This window comes from Limanda limanda, chromosome 7 (assembly GCF_963576545.1).
Source record: "Limanda limanda chromosome 7, fLimLim1.1, whole genome shotgun sequence".
Classification (NCBI taxonomy): domain Eukaryota; kingdom Metazoa; phylum Chordata; class Actinopteri; order Pleuronectiformes; family Pleuronectidae; genus Limanda; species Limanda limanda.
Genome location: NC_083642.1, coordinates 22,573,741 through 22,587,496, shown reverse-complemented (window position 1 = coordinate 22,587,496; position 13,756 = coordinate 22,573,741). Strand labels below are relative to the sequence as shown.

Below are 13,756 nucleotides of genomic sequence, written 5' to 3'. Positions count from 1 at the left end.
ATAAAAGACTCCCTTCTTTCTTTGACACTGAACAATGGTTTTGAATGTAAACTACAGTCTGCAGTGCAGCCCCACACTTCCTCAGGTGAAGAGAGTGCTGACTCTTCCATTTTACTGGTTAAACCAGCAAACGTCGCCGGCTGCAGATGACATCAGCTGGAGCTAATAAACATAAACATCAGGAGCTACTTGCCCAATATTCTACTGTATGTAGTAAACATGCTCCCCATTCGCCAGAGTTTATACAAAGCCATTAAATGAAATGATCCTTCTGATTTGTTTACATCAATTTTAGGGGCTTAGGATCCTGCAGTTACACTGTGGTGCACATGATACGACTGATCTGAACCCAATGGGTGAATAAGGGAACTCCAGCAGGGGCGGATCCAGGTGCGGAGGGGGGGGGGGCACATGGCCCCAGCGGAAATCTGATTGGCCCCTGAAGTGCCTCGGTCCTGTCTGTAGTCTTTCTTTTACAATGCACTTACTGATTTTACTGTTAATACTTAAAAATAAATATGACAATTTGTTAAGAATATTTATTTTCTACGATTTCTTGATGTACGATGTACTTCGGCTTTCCACCATTTTCCAGAATGCACAGACGTAATAGTCTCTCACATGTTTTCATTTACTTTTGAAGGTTTCTATGTTCACTTGTAAAATCCTACTGCTCTGCAATACAAACAGTCATATAAATACATATAAATTGTAACAATCATATAAATGTGGGTAATTCCGGACCTGGTCACCTGGACTGTTGCTCATGCTCTTGTTGACATGCCCACTGACCCTGTCAAGTACTCACTACTGCCCCAGACCTTTATGAGGGTACTGCATCTAGCGCACGCTTCACGTTTCTTTCTGAGGATATGCAGAACCTAAGCACCAATCACACACAGGATACTCAAAGCAGCCATCTTGCGTACACATAGAAAGTAGTCAACCTTCTCAGCCGGCTAAGGCCAAACCTTTGTATTTGAGTTGTTTTCAGGAGTTCAAAGAAATCCTAGAATGATAGAATGTACGGCATTCAAAAGGACTTAACAAAACACAGTTAAACTTCAACTCTAGTGCTGCTTCCAGGGTCACAAATGGTAAAAAAAAAAAAAAAAAGAGCTGCGTGCATTCATCGAGCAGATACAAGCTTTTATGAGATAGTCCTGTTGATGGAAAGAGGGACCGTTTTGGGAAGCGAGGTTGGGATGTGGCGTGCAAGACTGCATGCAGAGAGAGAGAGAGAGGGAGGAGTGCTTCTTCGGCAGTGAGGAACAGGTGAAGCCTTTTTTTTTTCTCGGTTAGACAGGGAATAACACACAGGGAGCAGGGACAGAGGAAGACTTCTCCAACCTCCAGTTTGCATCTTTGCAGGAGCGTAAACAGAGGGGAAAGACATAAATGACACAGAGACACACACAACGAGTGAGAGGAGAAAGGGCAGCGGTACAAGACCCCTCCTGTTAGGTCCACACGGAGAGAGGGGCAGGGCTTCACCCCTCCGAGTCCGCCTGATGAGGTCGCCCACCGGGTGACCCCACGGGGTGACCCCACTTTCCACCTGCAGCCACACAGCCGGGAAGACGGCCACACGGACAAAGAGAGACAGACAGACTGACTGACGCACTGCAACAAGAAAGAATAGCTTTTTTTATACAAGAAAGGCAACACACATGACATAGAGACAGACAAAGACAGAGGAGGGGGGGGGGAAAGGAAGAGAGAAGCCACCGGAGTGGAAGAGCAGAGGAGGAGAAGGAGACAGACAGCGGGGTGGATGAAATATGAAGGTGGGGTTTCAGTTTGGGTGTGTGGTGTTTTCGAGATGGGGGGATGGAGCGTGACGAGGGTGAGGAGATGAATGGCGGGTGAACGAGTGGAGGAAGGCACACCCGTCCTGTCTGTTTGAGTTACCAACCCCCCCGCCCGCCCCTCAGAGATCATTTACGAACCATCTCAGACACTTCTCAGTAAACACAGTGAGCTGAGGTGACACAGAAGGAGAAACACGCTGAGCACACGTTACATAGAAGCAGAGAAAGACAAAGAGGGATTGAGAGAGTCAGTGTTTTGTTTGAGACATCCTCTCTCCCATCCTCCGGCGCCACTCACCACAGGGCCCCGGGTGCCTGATGGGGATGAGGCTCTTGCTCAGACACTCGGCCTTGCGTCGGATGCAGTCGTTGGTGTAGGTGTGGCCGTCCGTGCCGCACGTGGGCTTGTAGACGCCGCCGCACTCGATGGGCTCGCAGGAGCACCGGGCGCTCAGCTGCTCCACCAGGCACACAGCGTTGAAGAGGCACTCCTCCTTGCAATCCTCTGAAATGGTAGAAGGGTAAAAAACTAGTGCTGTCAAACGATTCAAATATTCAATCACGATTAATCGCATTTATGTCATAGTTAACTCAAAATGAATCACAATTAATCGCAAATTTGTATCTACTCTAAATGTCCCTTCCTTTATTTTTTTTCCATAATTGCAATAATATAGGGAAGCACTTTAGTGGGGAACTGGTAAGGCCTACTGTAATTCACAAAAAGTTCACTCACTCACTCACTCAGTCACTCACTCACAAAAATTGACCTCAAAATGGGTTTGCGTTAACGTCATTAATAACGCGTTTAACTGACAGCACTAGTGAAAGCACAAGTGAATTCGGTATCTGTATATTGTCTATAACCCCTTAACCCGAACCTATGTCCAGACGTGCAAATCTATTAAGTAACCCCTCATTCCAGATATGGAAGAATCCGCAATTATAATATTTGTGCAACTCAGTTATTCTGTTGTTTCCTGTTTTCTGTCACCGGTCTGTACAGACACTGATAAGGCTTTTTAGAGCCACATGCATCTGCCAGTTTGGGACAGTGTGGCGGATCCAACACAGAGGAAAGGACAACAGAAGAACTCAGCAAGCGTAGAAAAAACAACATTTCATGCTAGCAGGGTAGTGACAGAGAGATGAGTGTTGGTGCCGTGTGACACCGCTGGTCCAAGCATGGGGAAATAAATCAGTTTTCATCCAAACAGTAATTACATGTTAGACTGGACTGATGTCACCAGCAGCGCGTGTAAAAGCTTTTCTTTCCCGCGGCAGAGGTTAAGCCTTTTGTGGAAATACCTGAAACTGAATATACATTTACGACAATTAATTCTCATTCAAAGAGGAATCAAAGGGCCTGTTCACAGCTGTGGAGAATAAATATCCCAACGGTCAGACAACAGAGCACCAGATTGTTTGTCGGTTTCTGCTTTTCTGTCCTTTTGTTCAAAAGGCATAAGGAGAAAAGCAAATCAGGGAATTTGTTTTCTTCATTTTTGGAAAATTAACTTTGTTCGATGATGAATTTTATCAGAGCTCTGCAGCCGTCAGAAATAATTGCTCTCTCAACACAGTGAACTGGATATGTTCTTTTTACCTCGGTTCGGCCGTTTGTTTGTTTGTTGCTTGAAACTGGATAGGAGGATACATTATGTGTCAGGAAACAAGATTAATTTAAAGATCTTGGTTAAAAAAAAAAATCTGGGAAATTTAGTGTGCTTTTGAGTGCGAATCGAGGTCTGTCATTAGTTTTATTACAATATTTTTCATCGCAAAGAACAATTTTAACAAGGAAAACCCCAAGCACACTCTGTGAAGTGAAACTTAACATTGTGGATGAAGTTATTTCATGCTCTTTGGTGATTAGTAACTTATGACAACTTACTGGAGATAAGGTTTTCCACGCTCCCATCTAACTTTAATAATAAAGTTCCCCCATAACTTTATTCATTTAGGGAGCTCGAGAAAATTAATTTCAGGGTCAAGTTAAAGTCTTAACTATTTGATTCATTACATTTCGACTCACTAAGCAGAAATCTGCGGTATAAATTAAGAAGAAAGAAAGAAACACTGCTAATGTAAAAATGGAAAATTTAGCATTGAAGTGAGAAAATCCAATTTGAAGCAGGCCTCTGTTCTGCAGGCGCTCATCAGGCTGCGAATATATTTCATTCCTGATCAGTGGATCAAATTTGTACAGCAATTCAATTGCTTCTTCTTCTTTTCTTTAAGAACCCGTCATGCCACACTTAATTACATCGCTGCTGTATCTGAGTGAGAGGGCTACAAGGATGTGCAATGTCATGGTTACAAGTCGAAATGGCCATTTTCATTAGTTACCAATTTGTAATTTGCTTAGGGGTGCGATTTCATGGATCTCTGTTTCAAATTGAATTATTCTTTGATTTGAAACAGGCAGAGCAGTAAGGGTGGTGAGGAGAGAAAAGAAAAAGAACCTTAATCCACTTGCCCACAAACACACAACGCACAAAACCGACATGGAAACACAAACTCACAACGCTACTTAGGCTGTGCAATTTAAAAACCCACACACTCCATCAGTCTGTCAAGCAGAGCAGGACGAAGACCCGGGGTGTGTGAAAGAAGTGTGTATCAGCCCTCACTGTCCACTGAACCTAAGTGTGTCCAGAAGTGATCTATTCTTGTCTTTGCCGTTGTCAGAGGTCTCACTATATGGACGGGGGGGGGGGGGGGGGGTCGACAACGCAACGGCAAAATTGGATTTCCTCCGATGGCTATCAGACATACAGTAAAAGCTGACAGCCCTTTGTTGACTAAGGCTTGAGGCGCGTGTTCTAATAGCACAGATAACAGCCCTGGAGGCTCTTATCACACTGGAGGAGGCGACTGCTGGCATGGATACAGTACCGGTCCGTAGACCTGAGAGTCATTTGTCACGGCACCGCAGTCAGATTTTAATTCCAGCTCGCCTGGTCCTGCTCAAATCTAGGACAGAAATCACTTGCGATATGTAAAATTACAAGATTACATGTATCATAGTGTGATGCAGATGCCTCCTGATTGTGTTTTTATTACTATATGTTGATTGTTGGCCAGAACGTTTTGCTCAATCCTTCAAAACCCATCTCACTACTTGTTGTATACAAACAGATATGTTGCCATATTTCAATGTTATCATTTGTCTCCTCATATCATTCATCAGGACAATAAGAAGAAGACGACAGGAAGGATCGGCCAAAAAACAAATGTGCAAGGTATAATATAGGTCTTCTAGGTCTGCTACATCAACAACAATGTACGATATTCTCTGGATCTGAATCTTAATGTAGACTGAAACATTCACAAGTGATCCCAGGTCAAGATCTCATTGCAGCTAATATTTTCCCATGAGTTTTTAACCCCCCTTTAAAGAAGCACAAAAGTTGTCCTTACCCAGCCTCCTGCAGCGTCCTGCGTGGATCTTCCTGAGCTTGAGGCCTTTCTGGATTCCCCTTGCCGTCATGGCGCACTCGCTGGGGTAGGTTTTACCGTCACTGGCGCACAGAGGCTCTCTGTCCGGAGGGCACGACTCCGGCTGGCCAAACATCAAGGTCTGGCGGGTGTGAGCCTCCACTCGGCACATTGTGCTCAGACTGTTCTCGCTGTCTTTGCACGGGTCTGGGGAGACACAGGAACTCATGAGTACAGGATGTGCTGCAGTATATATTTGCAGAATATGTAGTAAAGTTTGATCTTGAAAATATTTATGCCGGTTATATAAGAGAGCTTTGGGACTTTCAGCAAAAACATCTCCTGGTCTGCTGGAGAAAACTGAACGACAATATTTGGCGAAATAAAACTGTGAAAGGGTCATATTTGTCCTTGCTTAAATACTTCAAAATACAGCAACTGTGGGTTTTATTTCCTAAGTAAAGACCCTGTTAGATAGATCGTTAGTTGTAGTAATCAACTGAATGCAATAACAATATTAGTCTTGTAAATTCAGGGACTTGATAAGAAGAAAAGAGATGAGAGTTGAAGAAGACGAGACATGACCCTCCATCACTCCTGCTCAAGAGATACCATCAGCTCTGCTCGCAGCTGAGAGGAGGGGGGGGGGGACCTTGGATGTGAAAGGGGAAGACAAGGAAATGGATGAAGAGACTGTCGGTTTGATTTGCTCCCTGGCACCTCGCTCCTTCCAGGGGAGCGCGGGTCTGGCACGTTCGGCCATATCGGCCCGCCATCATAATGGAATTGCTTTGTGGATGTGCAGGACAGGGGTGATACTCCGGGAAACAGAGACCTGGGCTCTATCCTCCTCGCCGTGAATTCAACGCGTGGGAAGGCAACGGATTCATGTAGCATCGCAATATATGAAATCACTGCCAAACTGCCAGGCGTTCAAATCGCACCGAGGATGAAAGACGGTATCATCATGAAAGGAGAAGAAAGAAAGAGAAAGAGAGAATAAGGGGAAATGGTTTCCAAAGAGCTATGGAAGACGTACAAAGAGCAACTATGCTGGGACATGAAATGGGACAGAGGAGCTTGGCTGTTGGGGGGGGGGGGGGGGGGGGGCGGAGTGACCAGGGCTAGCCAAGCCCTAACCCTAACCCTAACCCTAACCCAGACCGTTCTCCATCAGCACAACACAAAGCACACGAGTAACCAAGCAAGCTGGCCTTTATCATAATGCATGCAGTGTGTTGGTGCTTCTCCCGCCAACCGGACCATTATCTGTGAGAAAGACCATTACCTCCCATTAACTGAGAAGAACAGGATCCGTGCTTCCTCTGGCTGAGCAAGTAGGGTAATTACAAAAGGAACGGCCTGTTTGCTACAAAAACTAGCAGCGCGGATAAATCAACAGCATGTGTCTGGCTGGAGCCACCGACTGGAACTAGCCAAGGCTTTAGATGAAACGGCTGCAGGAAGATTTAGAGGCCCATCAGGACCGGCTGGTCCCTTGAGCTCCGACCCCCCCCCCCCAGGGAGGACGGGGGCCACTTGGGTCACTTTGGCCGGCTCCGGCTGGATTTATAGGACCAACATTCCGCCGGCAGACCTGCACATCCATCACTCATCGCCCACCAAGCCGCTCTGTCTCCCAGAGGCTCCCGCTGCTAAGAGACAGTTTGTGTCAGACGGTTATTCTCCCCCATCTGGCTCAGCGCAAGACAAAAAAAAGCCTCTAAAGTTGAGAGCCTTGGGAGTAAACAACCACTGGCTGATGATAACAAGGATGTGCAAGAAGACGCCAGCACTGCACACCCACTTGGAGAAAACAACAATTCACACCTGCATGGAGCAGGGCAGCCTGAATGATAAATGAGAATTAGCAGAGGCGTGTCGTCAGTAAGTGGAGTTTGTGAGGGAGAAACAATAAAAGTCAGAGCTGGTAAACAGTGAAGAGGAGAAAAGCAACGAGACGAAGGGAGAGAGAACAGGAGGAAGAAAAGTCATTGAAGGTTCTCTGCTTTAACCTGGTATCATTGCAGAGACAAATTTAAAAAGGGGAATTTTGGACTGTCAGAAATCATGAGGTGCACTTTTCACTAAAACTGGACGATTAATGAAGAATGACGTTTTTCTTTATGGGTAACCGGTACTTTGCATTTTGGATTTGGTACGAATTTGGAGCTGAGTTTCGGTTCCCAACTCTACTCTGGGGGGGACACAGTCTTTAAGCGGCTCAGGCTAAGATGGAAAGTAATGGAAGTGTGACACCCGGTAGAATGCGCTGTCCTCTTCTTCCTCTTCTTTATTTAAGGCATTCTGGATGCTTACACTGAAGATTTTCACACCTTCCCACGAATTGAGCTTCCGGGCGTTGGTGCGTAAAAGCCACAAACTACGGAGTATTTATTGTTTTTCTACATCGACCGAACCATGTGCGTCAGTGATTTTTCTTATCGTGCAAGACGCAACACCGAAAAGGCAGTAAGGCTTCCAAAGGATTTGTGACTTCAAACATTACGCACCGGGGGGGGGGGGGGGACAACTGAAAGGTAAACTCCTTCACTGGCAAAGGGAAAGGAGCCATTTGCCTTTGTTTTGTGGGTATAACCACATTTAAATAAACATGTTTACCCACTAACTTTGTTGTAAAAGAGGTATATGATGGCCCTGCAATGGAGTGCAAGGTGGTTTATAGCTAATAGATGGATGGACATGAGAGTGAGAGAGAGTGAGAGAGAGAGAGAGAGAGAGAGAGAGAGAGAGAGAGAGAGAGAGAGAGAGAGAGAGAGATATCTCACCACAGTGCCCTTGGGAGTGCACACGGATGTTCTTCTGGCTCTTGCAGGCGTGCTGATGGAGCTCACACTCGTTGCGGTAGTCCTTCCCATCGCTGCCACACACCGTCTCCTCGGCCTTGCCCTCGCAGCCGAGCGGGCACATGCATTTAGCCGCCAGGCCGTCGGTCGACTGGACACAGGTGCTGCCGTAGCTGCACTTCACTTCACTGCAGGGGTCCTTCAGAGCTGCAGGGACACACATCAAAACAACACTGGGTCAGAAACAGAGGAGTTCTTACTAGGGCTACTGAGGCCTGCTGTAGTGAGCAGGACTAGTCAGGTAAGTTTCGATGATATTACTGGGGAAAATATATTAGCATGCTGATTGAGGATTGTTCATCTGTTCATCTAGCCTATTTCCATTCATTTATCCATCAATTGTAAACTATTTTTACAGACGATTCCAATTGTTTGGCTAACTATTTATATCTCTGGCATTGCATTAGTGTTTTTCACAAACTTTTTTCTCATCTTATTCTACAGAACAATGCCACGTGCACTCTCTCATGTGTGGAGACATTTCACCCCATCCAATGTAGAAGGAAAGGCTGTGTACATTTGCAAATACTGTGCAAAGACCTATGTTAAGAATGACACAACGATGCAGAAGCATATAGTCAAGTGCCCAAAGTTTCCTCAGGGCTCAAATCAGCCTATGACAAAACAAAATGTTTATATTTATGTCAGTATATGACAGGGTAAATACAGTTAGTATAAATTACCCACAACATTTCCAGTTTTTTCCCGTTAATTCCCGTTAATTCCCATTGAAAGTTTCCAACTTTGAATATTCCCGGGATTTTTCAACCCTAGTTCTTACATTAAAGAGTGCAACCTTTCAACCAGCTGCACTCCAGGAAACTCGCTGCCACTGTACACTGGAGTGAATCCAGGCCGCCTTTTCTTAAGAGGCTGCAGGGGCACTAGTGGAAGACCAGCACAGTTCCTCTGGGTTTGGGGAACGACTCAACACCCCTGGTTAAGGAGCCACTGCCACAGCTGTCTCCTCGGCCAAGTTGAGTTTCATTTTCGCGGCGCGGAGTGAATTGAATTAGGAGCTTTGCATTCATAACACATTCTCTTTTGCTATGCTCGGGCATGCTTTAATCGCCACGGCTGAAAAGCGACTCTCTGAATATTTACTTTTCTACAAATGAGAGCAAGCTAGAGAGAGAGAGAGAGAGAGAGAGAGAGAGAGAGAGAGAGAGAGAGAGAGAGAGAGAGAGAGAGGAGGGAAAAGGGAGAGAGCATTACCCCACCTCCGCCTCCACCCCCTGAGGTCTTTGTTTCCACCCTAATTAAACAGCGTGCCACTTGTCGCTGAGTGACTCATTCCAGTGATGGGAGAGGGTGCAACTTTTAATTTGGTCTGTGTTCGCCACCGATGGGAGCTTTTCTCGGGTTTCATATGCTCGACAAAAGGCGGCCACCAGATTACAATCGCTGTCATCTCGCTGCATGATCCATATTTATGACTGTCAGGGACAAACATGGTCTCCCGCGAGAGAGGAGGCGAGCAGCGGCAGCCCTCTCATTTCCTAAGCCTGCCTCTTTTAGAACAGATATTTACTCATGTTTGATATTATACCCTCTTTTGTTACAACCAACATCAATGAATTTAATTTAAAGGAGGCGGGAAGGGGGGTGCATATATTACATTTCAAATTCTTTGCCGTGCATTTTGTTTTTTGTTTTTTCAAGTGAATGAATTTCCACATAACATTCCTACACCTGCCTTCCGGACGGCATGGCGCTGGCTTGTTAATAAGAGACAGGAGTGTGTGCAGAAATATATTATAGATGTGTAAGGAGACAGCAGTGCTACAAGGAGTGCTCTTGATCAAAGGATACCCCCCCCCCCCACCCGCCTCCCTTTCCTCATCTTCGTGACACATTTCCCCCTCCTTTCTTTTTCCACTCTCTCCTGTCGAGTCCTTTTGAGGTTCGGTGCGTTCGACTCGTTAACTAACGCTTTTTTCTTCTCCTTTCCCATTTTACATTTGTGCCGTATTGCAGCAGCGAACTTTGAAACTGACTCCACGCCTAATTTATGGCAGAGACACCACATAAGTAACTTCAAAATAAAGTGCCGAATTACTGCTGGAACTTAAGGAGACTGAAGGAAAGTGTGAGCCTGTGACGGAGTGTTTGACTGGCGGCCAATTCAGACCAGAGAGCGACTGTGACACTTCTCCTCTTATTTGTGTCTCATCATATGAACAATGAGACACTGATGGCCTGTGGGAAACAGCGCTGCACTAAAGACCTTGTGTTCTCTCTCGCAGCAGGTAAAAGGTCAGTGCAACAACACGCACAAAGTCACACGGAGAGGAGGGAGAGGAAGGAGAGGAGGAAGAGGAGCGAGAGGAGGGAGAGGGGGTAGAGGGGGGAGAGGAGGGAGAGGAGGGAGAGAAAGAGGAGGGAGAGGAGGGAGAGGAGGGACAGGAGGAAGAGGAGGGAGAGGAGGAAGAGGAGGGAGAGGAGGAAGAGGAGAGAGAGGAGGAAGAGGGGGGAGAGGAGGGAGAGGAGGGAGAGGAGGGAGGGGAGGAAGAGGAGGTAGAGTAGGGAGAGGAGGAAGAGGAGGGAGAGGAGAGAGAGAGGAGGGAGAGGAGGAAGAGGAGAGAGAGGAGGAAGAGGAGGGAGAGGAGGAAGAGGAGAGAGAGGAGGAAGAGGAGGGAGAGGAGGAAGAGGAGGGAGAGGAGGGAGACGAGGGAGAGGAGGAAGAGGAGGAAGAGGAGGAAGAGGAGGGAAAGGATGGATAGAAGAGTGAGGAGGGAGAGGAGGAAGAGGAGGTAGAGGAGGGAGAGGAGGGAGAGGAGGGAGAGGAGGAAGAGGAGGAAGAGGAGGGAGGGAGAGGAGGAAGAGGAGGAGGAGGAGGGAGAGAAGGAAGAGGAGGGAGAGGAGGGGGAGGAGGAAGAGGAGGAAGAGGAGGGGGAGGAGGAAGAGGAGGGAGAGGAGGGAGAGGAGAGAGTTTGCTTTGTGACAGTAAACAGCATCCACCCCACACTTCTTGATCTCATTAAATAATATCCCTGCTTTCTCTCTCTCTCTCTCGCTCTCTCTCTCTCTCTCTCCCCCTCTCCCTCCCCAGCCTTCCTTTCTTCTGAGTGAAAGGAAGGCGTGTAGACAGGCAAAGAGGGGGACGGGCACCAGGGCTAGGTAGAACAGGACGGGGGGGGGGTGAATGCTAACAGGCCGATTTGGATAGGACGCTCTACCCTCGGAGGGGTGTTAGTGCAAATAAAAATCTCTTCCCAGACTCAGACAAGCAGGAAAATTGCCTCTGCGAGTGTGATCGGTGTAACAAGAGCACATTAAAAAAAAACACACACTAACCACATTAAACCTCAGGGAGTTCTCTGTTATATTTTCTCATTTTTATTACGTGCAAGGTGGCAAAAGAAAGGAGAGAAAGCGAGAGGCTGAAGGAGTCGGCAGCGTCGCCTCCGTTAAATTAGAATGATCCTGGATACCAATTAGATCAGCCTCCCTCGCTGGAGTAGAGCTGGGCGAGGTTTCGATGTAGGAAGATAATGAGTAAAGAACACAGATAAGGAAACAGATAGACGAGAAGATAGAAACGCAAAGTGACACTGAAGCAAAGGCAAAGCGGCACAGATAGAGAGATCACATCTCCAGATCGTGACAAGGGAAGGAGAGGACACACCGAGAGGACAGGCGGCTGTCTGAGGCCCAATTAAAAGAATATTCCCTCATGTATTCACATGTATGATTTCAAAGACCTGTTCCAAACATGGCTGTTTACTCGGTCTGGGGGGGGGGAGCTGCTTGAAGCTTCCTCTCTGACACTGTTTTCAGCATCGATTTTATAGCTTTTTTTTTTTTTATAAAATGAAACTGAATCTGCTTTATTACTGTTCACATTCCGCTACATCAAAACTCTGTTAAGCAACTGACACAAGTTCACAACGTTTCAAAAATAAAATCTCTGTAATTCGGCTCGATATAAAGCATCGCAGCAACAATCAAACATTGTGCTTTCACTTTGCAACAGAAGTGATTATATAAATGTTGCCATGACAGAGATTATCTTATTAATGTCTGCGTCAGTTTGAAATGGTGAAATACAAATAATCACATGATCAAAATGCTCTGGTGGGACAAATATTATTGCTGGCAGGCCCGTTTTGACCCAACTGTCTGCAAGAAACTGGTCGACTGTTTATTAATATTGAATATAATTTGTGTCCAAATCATACCAGCTTCAACACTTTACATCCCTGAGTTATCAACCATACATATATCAAATCTGCAGCCACTGCGATGAACGTTTCTTGAGATATGAAATCCCCATACAGCGAACAGATGTAGGTGGAATCGCTTCTTATAGAATTCTATTATTCTTTTCTATTCTTGAAAGCCTTGTGAACTCTTTTCTCTCCCTTACAGCTGATTTAATTGCTTGTTCTTCCTGAACAATCGCTCTAATTCTTCTAATCACCGCCATGCAGCGATTGAATGGACACACCTTCTGGAATATCTCCGCTCAGCGCTTTCATTTGGATCCGAGTGAAAGAGGCATTGTCTGCCCACCAGGAACGTACTGTGACTGCACCACCCGCCTGCCAAATTGGGAATTCATGTGCCGCGGCAATTCCTGAATACACACGTTCACACATCAGGTGTAACACATGAACATCCCTGCAGCTGCATAAATAAAGGCACAAACTGAGACAGAAATCAGTCTGGTTGTCATGTACTATGCTGTAGCTGCAGAGGTAATACGGATTCCAGCAGGTAACTTGTGAGAAGAGTTAAATTTTAATGTGTGTTCAGATTGAGGGCAAAACCAGGCAGTGTGTTACAGATGCAAAGTGGAGACGAGCACAGAAAACTTCATTCTTCTTGAACGTGCACAGAAGAAGGAGAGGAGATGTGCCGCAAAGAGAAATGATGAAAAGACGAGCTGTTGGGGATTCTGTCGACAGATGAGCTGTCTAACAAATACAGGACAGGCCCAGTCCACACAGACATCCTAACGAGCTGCGCTGAGCATCATCACAGTGAAGAGAAACAGCGAAAGTCAGAAACTCCACTTTGCTCTAAATCCGACGCCTCTTTACAGTCAGTCGTCCACAGCCCCAAACAAGAGGGAAGAGGTGATTCCATGGAGGTAGAGCGGGTCGTCCATCGAACTGGTCGGCCAGGTTAGATCCCAAGAGGCTAAATACTGAACCTCAACCCCCTGCTGACTGTGTGACTGATATATGACTAGGGTTGCAAAGGGGTGGAAAGTTTCCGGTAAATTTCTCGAAACTTTCTGGAAACTTTCCATGGGAAGTTAAGCTCGGGAATTTTGAAAAAAAACAACTACGCAAATTAAATGCTGAGCAATAAAAACATCATTCAAAACTCTATTTTAAAGATGTATGGAATGCAGCACACGCTGCACGTTGAGTTTCAACCCTCCACTGTGCATTCTTCCATCACATGCACAGATAATTCCCAGCATCCCTCACTCTACAGCAGGGCTATTGAGGCCTGCTGTAGTGAGCAGGACTAGTCAGGTAAGTTTCGATGATATTACTGGGGAAAATATATTAGCATGCTGATTGAGGATTGTTCATCTGTTCATCTAGCCTATTTCCATTCATTTATCCATCAATTGTAAGATATGTCTACAGAAGATTCCAATTGTTTGGCTAACTATTTATA

The 13,756-nt window shown here is 46.0% G+C and overlaps 1 protein-coding gene across 2 annotated transcripts in view; it reads right to left on the bottom strand.

The window, feature by feature from the left end:
- agrn (agrin) overlaps window positions 1-13,756 on the bottom strand; it is a 167,409-nt gene that overhangs the window by 87,589 nt on the left and 66,064 nt on the right. For both annotated transcript variants that reach the window (XM_061074735.1, XM_061074736.1), the window contains exons 4-6: window positions 8,042-8,266; window positions 5,235-5,459; window positions 2,110-2,316 (exon numbers count right to left, since the gene is read on the bottom strand). In XM_061074735.1, coding sequence (XP_060930718.1) covers window positions 2,110-2,316; window positions 5,235-5,459; window positions 8,042-8,266 — 657 coding nt within the window. The remainder of the gene's footprint in view (window positions 1-2,109; window positions 2,317-5,234; window positions 5,460-8,041; window positions 8,267-13,756) is intronic.